Source organism: Trichoderma breve, chromosome 2 (genome assembly GCF_028502605.1).
Source record: "Trichoderma breve strain T069 chromosome 2, whole genome shotgun sequence".
NCBI lineage: Eukaryota > Fungi > Ascomycota > Sordariomycetes > Hypocreales > Hypocreaceae > Trichoderma > Trichoderma breve.
The window spans coordinates 5779869-5797967 of NC_079233.1; the positions used below are offsets into that span (position 1 = coordinate 5779869).

At 50.6% G+C, this 18099-nt stretch overlaps 6 protein-coding genes across 6 annotated transcripts; 3 read left to right on the plus strand and 3 right to left on the minus strand.

The window, feature by feature from the left end:
* Positions 1 to 3560: 3560 nt before the first annotated feature.
* T069G_03961 (NUDIX domain-containing protein) lies at positions 3561 to 4444 on the plus strand (the record flags this gene model as incomplete). Its single annotated transcript, XM_056171171.1, has 3 exons — positions 3561 to 3801; positions 3944 to 4149; positions 4265 to 4444. 3 exons carry the CDS (start codon positions 3561 to 3563, stop codon positions 4442 to 4444), a joined length of 627 nt encoding a protein of 208 aa, XP_056032063.1.
* A 976-nt stretch (positions 4445 to 5420) lies between these two features.
* T069G_03962 (vacuolar sorting 38 and autophagy-related subunit 14 domain-containing protein) lies at positions 5421 to 7405 on the plus strand (the record flags this gene model as incomplete). The annotated part of the gene is made up of 3 exons (XM_056171172.1): positions 5421 to 5831; positions 5918 to 7235; positions 7287 to 7405. The coding sequence occupies 3 exons, from the start codon at positions 5421 to 5423 to the stop codon at positions 7403 to 7405; spliced, it is 1848 nt and encodes a 615-aa protein (XP_056032064.1).
* A 401-nt stretch (positions 7406 to 7806) lies between these two features.
* Positions 7807 to 11721, minus strand: T069G_03963 (uncharacterized protein; the record flags this gene model as incomplete). Its single annotated transcript, XM_056171173.1, has 1 exon — positions 7807 to 11721. One exon carries the CDS (start codon positions 11719 to 11721, stop codon positions 7807 to 7809), a length of 3915 nt encoding a protein of 1304 aa, XP_056032065.1.
* Positions 11722 to 12752: 1031 nt separating this feature from the next.
* T069G_03964 (RNA recognition motif domain-containing protein) lies at positions 12753 to 13258 on the minus strand (the record flags this gene model as incomplete). The annotated part of the gene is made up of 2 exons (XM_056171174.1): positions 12753 to 12965; positions 13025 to 13258. The coding sequence occupies 2 exons, from the start codon at positions 13256 to 13258 to the stop codon at positions 12753 to 12755; spliced, it is 447 nt and encodes a 148-aa protein (XP_056032066.1).
* Positions 13259 to 14013: 755 nt separating this feature from the next.
* T069G_03965 (ribosomal protein s30 domain-containing protein) lies at positions 14014 to 14397 on the minus strand (the record flags this gene model as incomplete). The annotated part of the gene is made up of 4 exons (XM_056171175.1): positions 14014 to 14037; positions 14096 to 14200; positions 14271 to 14296; positions 14364 to 14397. 4 exons carry the CDS (start codon positions 14395 to 14397, stop codon positions 14014 to 14016), a joined length of 189 nt encoding a protein of 62 aa, XP_056032067.1.
* A 963-nt stretch (positions 14398 to 15360) lies between these two features.
* Positions 15361 to 17154, plus strand: T069G_03966 (the record flags this gene model as incomplete). Its single annotated transcript, XM_056171176.1, has 2 exons — positions 15361 to 15991; positions 16043 to 17154. The coding sequence occupies 2 exons, from the start codon at positions 15361 to 15363 to the stop codon at positions 17152 to 17154; spliced, it is 1743 nt and encodes a 580-aa protein (XP_056032068.1).
* Positions 17155 to 18099: the final 945 nt, after the last annotated feature.

Sequence of the window (18099 nt, forward strand, 5' to 3'; positions counted from 1 at the left end):
CTTGTCCTTGCACTTGTTTTCTTTGGGCTTGCAGAAGCTGTCGTTGCAGGATTCGCCCTCGTGGCACTCCTTCTCCCACTGGCACTTGGGGCACTCGACGTCTTGGCAGACTCTCTGTGAGTTGCAGATTTGTCCATCCTTGCAGTCCGAATCGCAAGTGCACTGTGGTTCGTCGACTGTCTTGCAAATGCCTCTGTTGGTGCAGATTTGGCCGTGCTTGCAGTCCCAGTTCTTCTCACAGTCGGGGAAAACAACCTTTTGACAGAAACCGTGATGATTGCAAACCTCACCGTGGGAGCAGTCCTTGTTCGTAGTACACTCAGGTCCATCATCGACTACACAAGCCTTCTCGTGACATCGAGGGCCAGGTTGAGGCTGACAGTAGCCGTAAGAATTGCACATGTAACCGGGCGAGCATTCCGTGCTACTCTTGCACTCGGGCCCTTCAGCATCAGAGGAGTGTTCGCAGATGGCGTTGGAGCTACAGCTGCACGTATTTGGACAGTGATGATCACCAGAGCAACCTCCCCACAGCCCGTGGTATATGTCTACAGAATCCCAAGCACCCTTAGGATCCTTGGGATCCTCATGCCATTTCTCACACTCGGGACAGTGGTGCTCCGGGTCGGCAGTAGGTGGCGGAGTGGGACCGCAGACAAATTCTCCTCGGAGGCACTTCTCGTTGATGTCGTTCAAGTCAACCATGACGGTGCTCGTGACAACGACGGTCGAGGCGAGCCACTTGTTGTCATTGTCGTGCTCCTGATTCCATTCGCTGCCAGCGGCCGCCGATGCTGCCCAGACAGCTGCCGCCGCCAGGAGGCCGCGGCGAAAAGACCGCGACATGTTGTTATGAGCGAACGAATGATAAAACGATTGTGATGAAACAAAAGAGATAAAGGAGTGTTGGGATTCAAGAGCACTATGAAGCCGACCAGCCGAGAGTAGAGAAAAGTATGTGTATTTAAGCACACGCGCAAATGTCCTGACTGTCGAGATATCCCAGCCATCAACCAATGGCGACCTTGGTCCGACCAGCAAGCGTCAACAAGAAAGGCGATGCATTCCAACTTTAAATGAAGCATTTTTGCTGCTTCCTCTTCAGGGTTGCCATGTTCGATGGACGTTAAGACATTTTACGAAACTAGGTTTGAGGTTTCAGACTCTTACCCTTTATTGGTGCGAATTGGACGTTTACCCCTGGCAAGGCTCTGCATATACTCGTACGTGCAGGTGAGCTCGGTTGCAAGAAGTTGCCAATACCCTTCTTGGCATATCAATTCGCGGGGAACTATCCATTTTCCAGTTCCCTCTGGTGGTTTTCTCCTTCCCCTACCCACCTCCACATACCCCTTCATTCGCAGACGGTGATGCCCAGCCAGTTCAAAACTTACAACTTGGTTATAATTGCTTTCTAATATGACAAGGCTCAGACCCAATTACAGCATATTTTAATTCAAGCTGACAACATATTTGCCCAACCACCACCCCTGATTCTCTCCAAGAAAGGAAAAGGGAAGGCAACTCCTCATTATCATAGCAGTACCTCTCTCCAAGAGGAGTAAAGACCAACCCCAGACTACCTAGGTGAATATTCGTCCCTTGACTTGAGAATAACGGTTGAATATCAGCCCACCGGGAGTCGTCCGCTAAGGGCTCCTCCCGTTCATGTACTTTGATCGGCAGCGGTAAGGCCCCTCTAACTACCCGCCCTTTCCCCTACGACCGCGGGAGCATCCTTTGCCTGCATTCCCCTGGATGTCTCGGGCTCTCGGTGCTGCACGAGTATGCACTATGAAAAAAAAACGTTCGATGTTTCAGGTACCAATGGAGATGATCCATTTCAAAGGCCATGGTATCGATACAGCCAAAGGGGGTGCAAAAAACACCGCAGCCTACCACTTACAATTTTATAGTGTAGACCGGCGGCGTTTTTTTGCAACCCGTATGACAGTGTTCCTATTCTAGCGTCTGTCTTAATTTGCCTCGCTCGCATTAGTTGGCGTTTTGGCTATTGATTAACATTGTGTTTTATCCCTACAGGTACGTAGGCTGACTTTCAGTAAGGGAAAAGAAAGGGTATGCTTGCAGTATGGAACAGGCAAGCTGATCTCAACCCGTTTTTGAATAGCTCTGGCTTTGACTTGTGCAGTATGGATATTTTTTGCTGTGCCTAGGATCTTGGGACGTATGAAGTCAAGAAGGAGTACTCCGTTGCGGCACCATTCCTATCGGCGAGTGTTGATAAACAACAGACTGCCTTGTAGGCATGTCCTCTGGGCAGCATTAAGTGACAGGTCATTATCCCAATGGCCTTCTATGCAAATATTGTCTCTAACATAACGGGCTGTAGCTCTGAGTCCAGAGTTGAATTGAGGCTGGTTATTGAGGCTGATAAAATAATGGGATGGTCTTCCGTATATGCAAGCTCACCTACGCAAAACACTGACTACGTCACATCAAATATGCATGCAGATGCAGCGACACCTCGGAGAGAAATGGCGAGAGGGAAGACCACTCACAAGTTGACAACGCATAGCCCTGGCAAGCTGGTCCCCTTGCGTCCCATAATGTGGCCCTGAGACAGCACGAATTCCTTACTCCGCCAGGGCCAGCGTGTCTCACTGAATGACTGGCCGAGACAGTTAACATTGCAGGACTTTGCTCCGGTCAAAGGCCATTGGCCTGAGGGCGAGAGGAAATAAGTAAGGGGGGAGGCGAAATGCCTTGCCGGTGTTGTTTCGAGCAGTATTCGTCGACATCTCTTTGATCATAGTATTCGTAGCATAGGGACGTTTGCAGCGCCTTTCCTTTGTCTTGCGCCCGCGTCTGCTGAAGCTGTTGCCTCGTTTCATCCAGAGCCGCTGATCATCCTTGGATTGGAATCGGTAGCACCAGTAGGCCTCCTGATCTTCTTCTTCTTCTTTTCATCTCATTCTTGTCGCATGGCCAAGGCCTCTGGTCCAAGACAACGGCGTCACGAGACTGAGGGCCACGGCCAGTGTGCAAAAAGAACAAAGAAGCAAACAAGCGCGCGACACTGGAGGCACCTTGAGGGTTTTTGAAAGAAGAGGAATCCCGTCGGTTGACGATTTTATTCGCGGGCTGTGCAATGAGATAAGTGGATAGTTATCACCTGGTGGCACAAGAGAACAAAGACAGGAGGAAGCACAGCCCCTCCTGGGATTGAGCCTGACTGTCGGCTAGGGCTAGGTCAAAGAGAAAGTGTATGAACTTGAGAAGTTTGCTCGGGCCGGCGGCACGCGACACCAGGCAGTGACTCTCTTCTTTGATAATTCTCTCCGCTTTCTTTATTCCTTTTGTGGATTTTTTGCGTTGGCGGCTCGGTCGTGAAAGGAAAGGGACTGGTTGCCTGGATCGTGAGAAACGCCTTGTTGAAGCATTACATAAGCCCCGTAGCACAAGTATGGCTCATCATGGACTTAAAAGACCCCGTTGTCTGCTGCATTGAACGCAAGATATCCAGTATTGAAGCAACTGTGAATCGCTCTCAATTTATTCTATTCAACTTCAATCCTTCTCATTGACCAATATTCAAAATGTCGGCTGAAGATTCAAGTGTCAAAATCAAGATCGAACCCGCATCGCCAGAAACGGCAACCCAGGTTCCAGGAGATGATGTCGCATCCACCGCCGAAATAAACAAGACCACCGATCAAGCAGCTCCAATGCCAGCCGAATTTCCAAAAGTTGCCGTTCCAAGGGTTGGTGTCACGGCTGTGATCCAAAATGCAGAGGGCAAATTCCTCTGCAGCATCCGAAAGGGCAGCCATGGCGAGGGTAAGTGTCCCCCTTTTTTTTTTACTCACCTCGTCCTCAAGGAATTCTATAGCGTGTTCCAATCTGCCTTGGAATGGGATAGAAAGCGTATATCTGCGCGTTTTTTGTTGACATGAGAGCTAACGAATGGGGGTTTCCACAGGCACATGGCAGTTCCCTGGCGGACACTTGGAGCCTGGAGAGGAGCTCCTGGATTGTGGCGCGCGAGAGACGCTTGAGGAAACGGGCCTTGAGGTTGAAGGAAAGGGTGTCTTTACTATTACGAATGATGTGTTTCTGAAGGAAGGCAAGCACTACATTACAATCTTTGCCAAGTTCGTCATGAAGGACCCGAGCCAGAAGCCAAAGGTAAGACTCTCGGGAACTATGGGTGGAAAGCATGGCCTTCTTCACCCCCTTTCCCCGTTATCAATCAGACAGAACGTCATGCTAGATGAGGTGGCTAACGGTTGGTTGTCTATAGATCTTGGAGCCACAGAAGTGCGACGGATGGTACTGGAAGTCGTGGGATGAGCTGTTGGCCATCAATGACGCTGCGGCTGCTGGTACTGCAACGAACGGCCTGTTTCTGCCTCTAGTGAATCTGATCAAGAAGACATCCGACCTCAGCCTCGATGAGTTTATTAAGTCGAAAGGCTTCTGATGCTATCTACGCATCGTTCGGTTTCGACACGTAATCCTACCCCTGCTTATGATTCTTATGATTCTTCTTCTTTTCTTCATCTTTCTACTTTAATTTCCCCATTTCTTTTCTCATCGGTACTCGTTGTCTAAGGTCATGGATATGGATATCATGGGCGGCAGGGAGGGCATGTCTGTCTCTTCCGGATTGTGAATTTTCTGTTCTAGGGTAGGATACGACTGGTGCGATAAAGAAAAAGACGTCAAATCATCAATTACATTCAAGTCTGGGGCGAGAGCTGCTTTGTGGCTGGAGCCTACAAACTGAGAATGAACTAATAAAATGAACGTATTGCGAAAAGATAAATGCTCATTAAAAGGCTCACTAGAATTCATTGGTGATGCGTGCTTCAATGATAGTTACCAAGTAGTAGTGACTCAGGGTCAGAAAGACAGAAAGACACGACTGCATGATGTAAGTGCCAGCAGAGCTTTGAGCATATGCATCAGCATGCAGGATATTAATTGGATGCTTCTCACTCGCATGGCATAATGCAAGGCTATTTTTAGTAGAATTGATTCTGTACACGGACGCAGATGCGCACTTGCTCGTTTTCTTTTTAGTTTTCTTTCTTTTTCTTGCTCTTCATACTTCTCTTAGCTAGCCCATGAAGCTCGAGTTCTCCTATGCTCACTATCAGTTAGGTATGCAAATAGCCGTACTACAGAAAGCAACAAGCTTGTACCTTGCCCCAGTTTCTCAGTGCAGAGCTACAAGGCATGCCACGCCCGTTACGTCTTATGCTTATGGCCGGGCCTCGGAGCTTCTCCCACTATTCTACATACCCACCCCCCAGTGCATTCGTAACCTAACAGTGACGAACCTCATCCAAGCCGAGCCTGTGATATGCTCCAGTAAGGCGCAACTCCATCGTGCAGGTCGCGAGAGCCGACTCCAGTCTCCGATCGTTTGACGACATGCTTCGAGCCTCGCATCCATGTCCTCGCTTTCCGAACCTCGCCGGCCGCGTCTGTTACCGCAGAACCGCAAGCTCCGTCACCTCAAGGGCCTCTCGCTGCGGAATCTGTCGTTTGCCCCCGTGCAGCTGCGCACCTCGGACGATGTCGCCCTGATTAGGAGCCCGAACAAGCTGGGCGCGCTCAAGGAGGCCGGGCAGCTGCATGGCTCGCGGTCGTCGGACAACTTGCGACACGAGGCGCTGCCCGAACGGTCTAGGTCGCAGCCGCCCCGGAGGACGAGCCTCAGCACCGTCAGCCTCAGCCCGGCCCAGAGGCAGAAGCGGCTCAAGGAGCTGCTGGACGACACTCTCGGGGACGTCTTCTTCTCGCTGCACGTGGCCGGCATCGACGAGCCCGTCTACGTCAGCGAAGTGCGCGAGAGATCGGCGGTATGAGCCAACGGATCCTGCGCATCATTACAAAGCTCGCAAAGGCTCCGACGCTGACTTGCTTTTCTTCTTCTTGTCCATTCTAGAACTTCAACTTCCAATTCTTCGATCTCGCATCCCGGGGAGGCGATGTCTCCAGATCGTGCCGTATCGTCATCCGAGTATGGGCCAGGCGGCTGAAGCAGACGACATGGACTTTTCTGCTGGAGGAGCTGGTTGATCTCAGGAACCTCAACTTCATTGGCACGCTGCTGGACCGCCAATACCCCCCGAATGCGCTCATCTTCCACCTCGAAGACGGCGTCTACTCTTTTGACTTTCCAACGAGACAATCCGAGCCGAGAAACGCTCCTCCCGTTGCAACCTCGTCATATAATGCATTGATGAAGTTGGCCAACCTCGAGAGCTCCATCGAAGACGCCATCCAGACTCAGCAACGAATCATGGAGCAGATTAACGAGATTCTAAACAGCTCTACTACCGAGGCGCCGGACGTGGCCGAGCAAGAAGTTGCTCTGGCCCAAAAGTATGTCGCCATACAGCAGCGCACAAATAAACTTACACTGGCGAGAAGAGACGAATTACAAGAGTCGTTGCGTAAGCGGAGTGCTGCCATTGCTACGGGCAGAGAGCTCCAGGAAAAGGTAGACGAAGATATTAGAAATAACCGCGAGACGCTGCTGGCCTCCAAGCAGCTACTGGAACAGACGCAGCAGCAAATCCGGGGCCAGCGTCGCCGCATCTGCTCCGAGTTGGCCGACATCTTCCCCATTACACCCATACCCAATGCGCCTCCGCTTTCTTTCCAGATCTGTGACGTGCCGCTACCAAACTCGATATACGACGCCGCCACTGCCAGGACCCTCAACGAAGACGTTCTCTCAGCTGGGTTGGGGCTGGTTGCGCTAGTCACACGCCATTTGCAGCTTTACTTGGGTCATGCGCTGCCCTATCCGCTGTATCATTATGGCTCTCGCTCCTACGCAAAGGACGATATCTCTCTTCTCTCGGATAAGAGCGGCTCTCGTAGAGAATTCCCTCTCTATCTTCCCAGGGGAGGATCAACCGCCCTGCAGTGGCGCTTCGAATACGCATGGTTCCTCCTCAACAAAGACATTGAAGCTCTATGTGCCTCCCAGGGCCTCAAAGTGGTCGACATTCGACAAACGCTTCCGAATCTTAAGTACCTCTTGTACGTTTGCAGCGCCGGCTCGGAAGAGGTTCCTGCGCGGAAAAAGGGCGGCGTCAGGGGCCTTTGGGCAGGGAGGCTTAAGGGGAGGCTCTCGGCTGTGCCGTCGCTGATGGACGGGGAGAGCAGTAGTGCTGCGGGTAGTAGGCGTGGGAGCTCGGATAGTGACCTTACGACCCAGCACGCTGATGCTCTGAGAAACGCCATTGCGAAGAGTAATAATGCGCATGGCAACGGCAACGGTAATGGTAATAGTAATGGTGCAGGGGGTGATGTGGTTGATGGGGCGTGGAGTCCGGATAGAGACTTGGGCTTGCCGTTTGCTTCTGGCGATGCTAAGTTTACGCTGAGGACAAAGGGCCTTCGAGAGAATATTGCGGGTTGAAGCATAAAAGGAGGTCAGGGGCACTAAGTATGGGTGTCTTTCGAATGGGAGAGGGAGGGAGGGTTGAAATATCCTTCACAGCGGCGGCAGAAGCCGTGTATCTTATATGTTCAGCGTACCAACAAAGCGATTAAATAGAGCTTGGTGAATTATTCTCATCAAATTGTATTCGTTTATTGACTGTTCAAATGTCATGAGTTGTACCCCTTATAACACTACATCTAATTGCCTTTACCCCTAATATCTTGCTGTGACAGCTGCTTAATAGACAAACCCCCCCTTTGCCCGAGAGCAAAAAACCCAATAGTTCTCCCAGAACACCATGCTGGAAAAAAAGAAAACAAAGAAAAAGCTGATAAAGTTCCGCCCAAAAAGAAGGCATCATCCACAAGCCTCACATTTCAACGCTCCGTCCTAGCAAACTTGACGCTCTTCCTCCTCTCCCTCTCGCCAGTCATGGTCCGCCCAGGACTTGAACTCAGAATGCCTCCACTGCCCTTGTTCAGCGCTTCCCTCGCCATTCCAACAGCTTTGCTCTGCAGCACGTCATTGGCATCGCTCCTGATACTGCGATCCACGCCCATGCTACTTGGACCAGTTCGCCCTGGGCTAGACCTCCGGCTGGTGCTGACCCCCGCGATTCCGTCCCGCATGCGACTACCATCCACCACGGCGTGGCTGAGCTCGTTAGCTCGGGCGGTCGCCGTCTCGCCCCTGTATTTTCCAGGCAGACAGGCATGCCCGCAGCCGTCGACGGGACAGCATCCGTCGCTGTATACGGTAGACGACGAGGTTGCCTCGGACGGGCGGAGGGCGGCGTGCCAGGTTTGCATGCACGATGCGTGGCCGCCATGGCAACAGCTGGGGCAGTACCACCACTCCGTCATCCAAGAATCGATGCTGGGAATGTCGACGACTTCGGTGGGCATCGAGCTAGCGATCTCCGCATCCCTATGTCCACATACCGCACAGGGTGTTACCGTCTGGCGACACTTTTCACACGTCCAAAAGGCAGAGTCCCCGTTACTCCGATCGATTTCTCGGGGCTTGCGACAGTTTGAGCACATGAAGCCTGCTTTGACCCCCTGTTGCGCTGGCGTGAATAAGGAGGTGTAATTCTCGCCCCAGTAGGGCAGGCCAGCAGGCCAGCCTTTGATTGCCAGATTGCGCAGAAGCGCAGCCTCGACGAAGAGGCTCATTCCCATGAGACGAGAGTGATGCTGCCGCAAGACTGCAGTTGCTTGAAAGGTGTCAATGATAGACTCGGGGACCAGGGGCTTGAGTAAGAGCACTATCGCAGAGGCGTTGAGTGCCGAAGTCCGTGACTCGAATTCCAGGGCACGCGTTATGAGAGAGTAGGGATCAAGTGGGCATGCAAGCATGCTGCGCGGCGCAAAGGTTTTGGATTCTGGTGTGTCTGTGGGGAAAGGATAAGGTCCATCACCTGGCCAGGGGAAATAATCGGTCACAACAACATTGGGGCTGGGATCGTACTCGGGGGCCGTCACCACTGGGACAGGACTGGCAGGTTTCGCCATTTGAATGTCTTTGGATGGAGTTGGGTGATGACCTGCAAATCCCTGATGGACTTCCGAGTCGGTTTGTGAAGCAAACGATATTTGAGACGGAAAAGTCTCGTCCGTGGCAGCGGTCGTCTGAGAAATCATGAAGACCTCTTCAGGGGAGTCTGCACGTGGATGAGTAGCGGTGCCATTTGACGGCCCCTTGGTTTGTTTTGGAGAATGCTGCTCGCCATCATCGTGAGCTAAGCTAGCAAACTCTGCACCAATCTTGTTGCCTATCGCCGATATTTTTAATGATTCGGGCTTCAGCGAGCTAGGGGGATTAGACGAGTCTCTCCTCGGCGAAGTGGGATCGCTACTATCAGAGGCAGAAAACACTTGAGCAAAGCTATCAGTTGAATCATGCCGTATGGCCTTTAACCTCTGGAGCTTTTCAGCATCATCGTGAGGTTTCTTGGTCATTGGCACATCGATGGCTCGTGCTAAAGCCTCCATATCGTAAAAGTCATACCCCTCTGTGATGGAGATCTTAGATGCTTCGCTGTCATGACTCATCTCTGAAATCGGGGCTGAATCGTGACGTTGGCGTGGACTTGGACGATAGGATCCATGAGCAGAAGGTCCCAAGTTGAGGCTCTCGGGCTCGATGATGGGTGTTAATTTTTTCCCATGAAGATAATGTCGCTCGTCCCACTCAACCGTATCGCCCTCGCCCACAGGCCTCGCAAGAGGCGTTGGTACATTGGACGTGCTCTCAATTTCCTCCGACAGCAGAGACCTCGCCATTGATAAGCGGCCATCCACACTGCCGGCTTGCCCTGATGGTCTGCGCGGGGGGTCTTCGACCTTGGCGAGGCGGCTGACATGGATGTGGCTAGGCGTCTTCTTAAGACTGCCCTTTCCTTCGTCAAGACTCCTTTTACGGAAACGAGCTGTCCGAAGCCTCAGGTGGTAGTCCGCGCGTCTCTCCATTAATAGGGACATGGCATAAGCTAGGATGCGCCATGTCTGTGAGAGGCGATACAATCGGACGTTCTCCGCCGCCACAGCATACTGCTCCATGATGCCCGCCACTCGTTCGACGAGTGACTTGTCGCCTTTATCTAGAGGTAATTCTCGCTGAAGGGTTTCTAGGTAAATGCTAGAAAGATATTGGTATACACCAACCGACTTTGCAGATGGAACATGGCCGGATGCCATGCCTTGCTGGGTCTTAAACATCCCAGTAACATTGATTGACTGCTCCAAGCCGAGGACTTGCTTCCCATCATCCGATAAGCTGGGCAAGGACGGCGGAGTGGTGCTCATTGGCAAGCCAGATCTAGTGCTAAACCTCCTTTTCCGAATCGTCCGCCTTCGTGGTCCCAGAAAGCTGCCCAGCACGTCCTCTTCTGAATCACTTCGGCTGACGCTGAGCATTGGGGTATTGGGGCTTGTGCTGAAAGGAGTTCGGGGCACCACCTCGGAGTCATGGCCGACAGATGGGTGTGGCCGAGGAGGTTGTGGCCGCTCGTCAAGGAACATGACTACGTCTCCTCTGGATGAAAAGGCCATAGCAGAGGTAGACATCCGGTCGATGACCTTTGGTGCGTAGGCAACATCGCACTGATTGAACATGCCGTCCCGCCCCACCGTCCAGAGCATGTCTTGATCTAGCCATGAGAGTGCTGACGGTGAGCTGTCGAACCTCTCAATCTCCTTGTAAGGCATTGCGGGCCTTGCCAGATCCCAAATGTGGACAACCGAAGTGCCATATCGTCGATTGCTTGTCTCATCGTAAGTCACGGCAACTTGGGCAAGACGACGGGTCTGAGCAGTTGCAGACCAAAGGCCGGGTCGCCAAGCGACCGTGGTCACAGGCGCTGGTGTAGTGATGCTCCATTTGGGCTTCTGCCGCTTGTCTGCCGAGGCTCCAAAGTCCCATACGTGCAGCTTTGCATCCCAGCCGGCGCTGATCAAATGGATGCCATCCGAATGCCAGGCAATGGCGGAGCAGGATTTTTCGTGTGCATTGATCCGCAGTAAAGGCCGTGCTGCCTGCCGTACATCCCATTTCATAATCACCCCGGAATCGGTACAGCACGCCATCTCGTGGCCGACTTTGGGTGACCACTTGACTTGTCTAACTGAATCATTGGTCTTCAACTGTGAGTATCGCTGTCTAAAGGTTAGGAAGCCAGCCCGAGTCTGAAGAGGCGCAGAGACGTCAAAGACGCGAACAACTCCATCCTGACTGCCGGACAGCACCCAGCTCTTGAGATGAGGGTTCACATCCAAGCTGTTGACCTGTCGCGAGTCCTCCTGGATCTGTATGTAGTCAAGGGGATCAGATGCCCCTCCGGAGCCGAGCCTGGCAACGTCGTAGGCGAAGATCCTCCCGGCGGCACAAGCTGTGAAGACTGTCGACGCGCCTTGCCACTTGACATCGCGAATGTTGAGCTGGTCTGCAACAAGACTTCCTCCCGAACCGGACGGCTTCTGCGACGTAATTGCCGCCCTGACATCCACCCCATCGGTGAACTTGAAGCTGAAGTTAGAGTCGACAGACGAATCCGCAACTATCGTTTTGAGGACGTGAGGGCCGCCGAGGACCACGGCACGATGATCCGGCGTTATGTCGAGGCAGGCAATGGGGCTGCCAACCGGATGCACGGCATTCTGTGACTTTGAAGGCCGGAAGACGGTCGGGATGTTTCCTTGGCTGTTGGTCAGATCACCGCTGGAGGCATCTGGCGCAGCCTTGCCGAGTAGCTTGCGCATAATCCTCGAGTCGAAATGCGCCTGGCGAGCCATGCCAGTTGGCTCAATGGCGCATCGCGTGTGGACAGTGTTTGTTCTAAGACCCAATTGCGTATTGCTATGAGGCGCGCGCGGAGAAATGGCTGCGTATCTCGGATTGCTGAAGATTGGGATCGAATGTCGTCGCGATCATGCCTGACGATAGTGGGCATGAAGTCACCGAAGAGGATAAGGTGCCTGTAGCTTGCACCGACCAGGCACTTGTACACTATACCTCTGTAATAACTGGACGCTGACTGGAGAATGTTGTAGTGGGGAAATCCTGAGCCTTCAGTTACCATGTGGGGGCTGCCACCATTGATGGCAGAGGAGTTCCAAAGCGTGCTCCAAGCGCGACAAAACACATTTGCTAGGAGCAAAATGAACTCGGGGCTCATTAGATCATGTCGGGTAGCATCAGATAATATATGACTGTACTTGAGGGAATTTCTTTGATAGATGATATCTTGTACCACCTCGTGACTGCAGCTCGACTGGCTACAGTATTAGGCGAGCAACATACGGAGTACATACATCAAGATTTGTGATCGGATACCACATGCTTCCAAATGCCAGCGGCCATGCACAGTTTGTAGGGCACAGGCTGTGTGAAGAATAAACTTCGCGTAATAATCTTCTATTTATGTGATGGGTAGTCAAAGCTACTCAGAAAGGCTTTCAGGATATCGTATTGTTCTAGACCCAAGACCATCCAGTCTGAGGTCACGGCGTTGTGATTAATTGTATCGTATAGTTTCATTTGCATCCTAGGCGAGTCAAGAGCCAACTTGAAAGTCACCGTGCCTACTATCCATCAAATTCGACACGGCCCCCTTGCCATCATCTTTATAATGGTGATAATGAGATCCCAATGGTTTCGGGCTTGACTCTGGCATCCTAGAGAGATACAGTCAGCCACGAACCAGACAATTATTCGCTTTCTAAGACCCATACCTCGCTGAATTAAATTACACATGCCGATATGCCATGACCACGGGCCATCACATCGGCCGCACACTTATTGTCCCAGTATTATTTCAAAATCTTCATGCGTCGTTGCCCTTGGCGTCGGGACTTCTGCTTCGACTGCGTCCTCTCCTGCCTCCAGCTCTGCCTCCTCCCTGCCTACCCTTGCCCGGGGGAGGTCTGACAAAGGCAAAATCGACTTGCACCGTTTGATCTAGCAGTTTTGTATTATGCGCCCCGTCGATTGCAGCTCGAGCTTCCTCTAGTGTTGCGTACTCTATCAAGGCGTAGCCCTGGCGGAAAAGAGTCAGTGTCCTGCTTGCAAGCCCTGGCTTTGCGACACGTCTCATACCTTGACATAACCACTGCGTCTATCGAGGTTCAAGTGAAGATTCTTGATCTCTCCATAATCGCCAAACTTGTCCTGCAAAGCTTCCTCGTCGGCCTCCTCGTGAACATTTGTGACAATGATAATCCATCCTTCGATTGACCGGACCGCTGTTGCCTTGGTATGCGTCTGCATTTCGGACTCGTTTCGCGTTGATGATGGCGCGACGTCGTCGACTTCCATTTCTACGTCGGCCATCTCGGGCAATGGCTGATGTTTGCGAGGAGAATGATGTTTGAACGAATGCTGAAGCTTTGTAGATCAGCTATTGACCGCGGGGCAGAGAAGTTGGATGCTGGATATTTATCACGTGACCGCGACAGCTCAAAGCGCTTTCTTCTATGAGATGGCATAGATCATCGTCATCAAAATTGTCGTAATTTTATCAAGAAATCGCCGGCAGAGTCACATACACATAAACTATATGGCAATATTTATTGTTGTAAACGATACGCCTAAATATCCTCTACCCATGCCGGTGTGATATGGGCATGAAGTCAGGGGCACCTATTGCTAGTTCATGGCTTGAATATTTTGAAGGCAGGCATGAAGGGCAGATATGTAAAAGATCAGCGCCGCAGATTACAATTCTTATATGTACTAGGTACTAAAACACCTCCGACAGATGGGCAGCCGCAAATCAGGACAGAATAGACGTGTGGTTGATTTCCCTCGTAGAAGCGCCTGTGATTTCAACCCATCTTAACATCACGAAAATTATCACTAATGGGACTTTTTCATCGCGGACGAATATTCGTTATATTGACGAACGACACCAGACGCCGAGTAAAGCCGTCGCGCTTCTTCGCATCTCTCAAAACTGTGGATGATGCTCAGCCTGCCAATCGACCCGACTCATTCCATTTGCCTTCTGCTGAAATCAAGCAACCATCGGAGAACGGCCCCGTTGTCAATCTTTACATCCTTCTCTCCCTAGCCATGGTCTAATTCGTTTAAGAGCCGGGGTTGGGGTTCATCTATCGCCGTCGTCAGCAACGTAACTCCGGATACTCCTATCTGTTCCGATATTCTCACCTTTCTCTTTCCACCGGTCAGAGTGACGTTGACGAATCGTCGGGTGTACTTGTGGCGCTTAAGAGCACGACCCTTGGGGGTCTTGGGCTTCTCCTGGGCCTCAACCTGTAGGGCGGAAAAAATGATCAGTATTTTGGGTTCGTCAGCGGGAGATGAGCGAGTCGGTTCGGCGTACTTTAGGAGTCTGAGACTTGACCTTGCCTGCAGAATAAAAAAGTCAGTGGGCTTGAAGACAAAGGCGAAACTTTTGGGGATAGTTTGGACGTACCGGCACGGGCAAGAGATCCGTGAACTTTACCCATGGTGATAGATTGATTTGGCGATGATGTGTGGACGCTGAATCTGCAGTGGCGCGGTGAGATTTTTGGGGGATTTCGCCAAATGATTGTGGGCGAGAGGTGTCTGTCACGTGAGCGGGGACTGCCCTCCCGGATTAATCTAGCCCCGACTTTTGCCGGCGAATGAGTCAAGGAACAGCGAATTTGCAGGACATTGAAAGTAAGCCCTTCTATTGGCCAATAAATGGCCCCACTCTCATCTCAACGGTGCGACGCTACTTCGATATGTTTGGCTGCATTATGTCGTCATCATTTATTTACTGCTCGCGTGAACTATGTAGAAAGTTCAAGAACATTGGAAGTCTAATCTCAAGAATGGTTGGCAGCTACCAAGATATAAACAAAATAAGCCTTGGTCGTGCAGTAGTTGGACAATATCGTTCTTTACATACATCTGAATATTGTAAATTTATTCTGGCCACAGTTGTGTGAAAGGTGTTCAAAAAATGCCTGTGTAAGGAACAAAGATCGACATGGTGAGCCTTGTTGAACAACTAGGATAGACAAAACGTTGCAGCCGGCCATATATCAATGTATTTCATGCGTCAAAGAAAAGATTGCAATGATATAAGCTCAAGTCAAGTTTCCCATTAACTTTTTGCCAGCTGACCTAAATTCTCTCATCGATTAGAGCATCTTTCGTAAAAGTTCTTTTTGAGGCATGTGAAAGTTGCAGTGACGATGTGCACCGTTAAAGACCCGCAAGGAAGCCTGCTTCGGCCTTTGAGTGCGAGCACATGTAGTCTTGACGTCACAGCCCAAACATTCAACATGAAAGTCAACGACGACATAAATCCCCGTGCTGATCCAGTAAGCTTGAACTTATTTTTATGCAACAAGCAAACAAATGAACAAATACCACAAATACCATGCTCAACTCTCATTAACTTACTTCAGCGGCCTCATCCTCATTCTAGCATAAACATAATGGCGAATCCTCCACAGGCCAATACTAAACCTCTTCGCAGGTCAGCTGTCAAACCACGAAAGACATTCAGAGAACTATTTCTACATCGACTACCTAACTACAATGGACCTTACAATGTTGGATATATGGACATCGAAGTTCCAGTCCGCGATCCCCGACCTGTTTCCAAACTTCGAAGAAATGGGAAACCAGTCCTTCGACTGGACACGATCCTGATGGGAATATATTATCCGTGTGATTTACAAGCTTCTACTGGTGCAGAAAAGCCCCATCGTGTCGACTGGATGCCACGACCAAGAGCTGCAACTGCCAAGGGCTACGCCAAGTATCTTCACATTCCAGCACTGCCAGTTACCGCCTACCTTGCCTGTACCTCTCTCTTCACAAAGCTGCCTGCATTTCGAAATGCCAAACTGGCTGCTCATTGGCCGGAAGATATATGCAATGACTCTGGCCCAACCGGACAGAAGGCCAGAGAGGAAGAGGAAGATCCTAATAGTCGGCCAAAATTTCCCGTCATCATCTTCAGCCATGGACTTGGCGGCTCGCGGCTCTGCTACAGCTCAATCTGTGGAGAACTTGCGAGCTTCGGATTTGTTGTGGTAGCGATAGAACATCGTGATGGCAGCGGTGCCAGGACATATGTCAGTCTTCCAAGTAATGTTGAGGCCGCGGCTATAGAATCATCAACGGCCGAAATACACACAAATAACGACGGCAAGGAAAATGATGCCAAAGATAAGAAAGTGCAACGTCGAAGGAAAGAGGGTTTGAATCCATACTATGTTGTCGACTATATTCTCCCCAAAGACAATGCCCAGGACACCTCTCCTCATAACCGCAGAGGTGTTGATCACACTTTGAGATCGGCTCAAATTGAACTGAGGCAAGAAGAGGTAAAGGAGGCCTTCCATATTCTCGATCTACTCAATTCTGGTCATGGAGATGATGTTGCGTCTCTGAATCTCCGAAAGAAAGGCAATGTGGCATCTAGCTCCGTGGGTCTCAATGGCGTCAACTGGGAAGATTGGAAAGGCAGCATGTTTCTAAATAATGTCACCATGATGGGACACTCATTTGGAGGTGCGACTACAGTCCAGGTTTGCCGCGATCATTCGCTGGAATGGATTGGTCAGGGAGTTATTCTGGATGCCTGGGGTCAAGCAACGCCTCCAGCTGGAGAGAGTCAAAAAGAAAGGATCGCGAAGCCGCTTATATCAATCTCATCCGAGGCCTTCATGCACTGGAAAGACAATTTTGATAAAGTCGTCGAGTTTAGTGATGAAGCGCGTGAATCTGGGGCATTGTGCTGGATGCTCACAATAGTTGGATCAACTCATCTCGCAATGACCGATCTCGCCGTGCTTTATCCTCAATGGATGTCAATACTAATGAAGTCCATGGTCAATCCGACACGGGCAATCTCTCTCACTATCACAGCATCCTTGGAATTTCTTAAAATCGTATTGCCTCCAGAACAGACCAAATACAACATGTGGGCAGACGAGCAGCTGCTACAATCTGCAGAGCAACCACCCGAGCCCACAGAGCCTCTTCGGACGGACCACGCACCTGATCACAAATGGGTTGCTGTTCGCCTCAAGATACCCAATGAGTTCTCAGTACGGGTAAAGGCATGGTTCCGTCGTACTTGGCGATTCGTTATTTGTGCTGGCCGTGAGGTGGCCGACCTCGCCCATGGTTTGCATGATTTCGGGGAGCAGGAAGAAATCTGGACACACATGTGCCCTACTCACGAGAAGGTGGAAGAATACATGAACCAATTTCGATGAAATCACTTGCGTGATTTGCGATTGCTGATTTCTCGAAAGGGAGAGCGGTATGGTGGCATGATTCCCGTCCTGTATGATCAATCGAGTTTGTATATTAAGAATTATGACGAATGGAAACGAATGTATGAACAGCACTAGGAGTTTGGCGTTAGTGGTGGAATGTTTTTTATATGTTACAATAGATGCTTCACAGATAGATTGCACCAGGTTCAACATCGACCGTCTAGATCTAGCACAAAGTGATCTTCTCTTCCGCATAAAGCAATGATATTACATCGCATCGCTGTTCACACGAAATTTACGCTCAATGAGTAGCACCTAAGGCATTACTCAGACAGTGATTTCTAGTCATGAACCCTGGTAATATTACAAGACGCCAGAAGAATATAGCTGTAATGGTAGATGCTAGAAGAATGTATATATAGTAGTAGATACTAGAGGAAAGTAGCAATAATAGCAGAAGGTAGCTGATGGTAGCAGATTTACAAAAAACCGGGCATCTATCACCACTAGGCGGGCGCTTAGTATCTGTAGCAACAAATACAAGGCTCCCCTTTCGTATTCTACTTCGACCGTGACCTCCACGCAGTCACTGGCCATCGATGCCCAGACAGCGACAGACGGACCCAAAGCAATCACCCGGAACGGAATAGAATGGCTACTACCGAAACCGTCTTTCTTTCAAGGTTGTTATAGGCATTGTTGCAAGTATTTAGTCGGTTTGCAGGATACAAATGCCGACATTGCGTAGGTAGACACCCGATTAGATCCGTGCCAGAGTGCCGACGTTGATATTAGTAGATTCGAAATACTGGCCTAACGTTACACCTCAGTTGTTATATCTAATAAAGTTTCCATTCTTTTCGGAGCAACCTCTTTTGCTCAATGACTCAGGTACTAGTAGACAACAAGTCGAACAACTGTTTTTACCCAGCCATTGGGTCA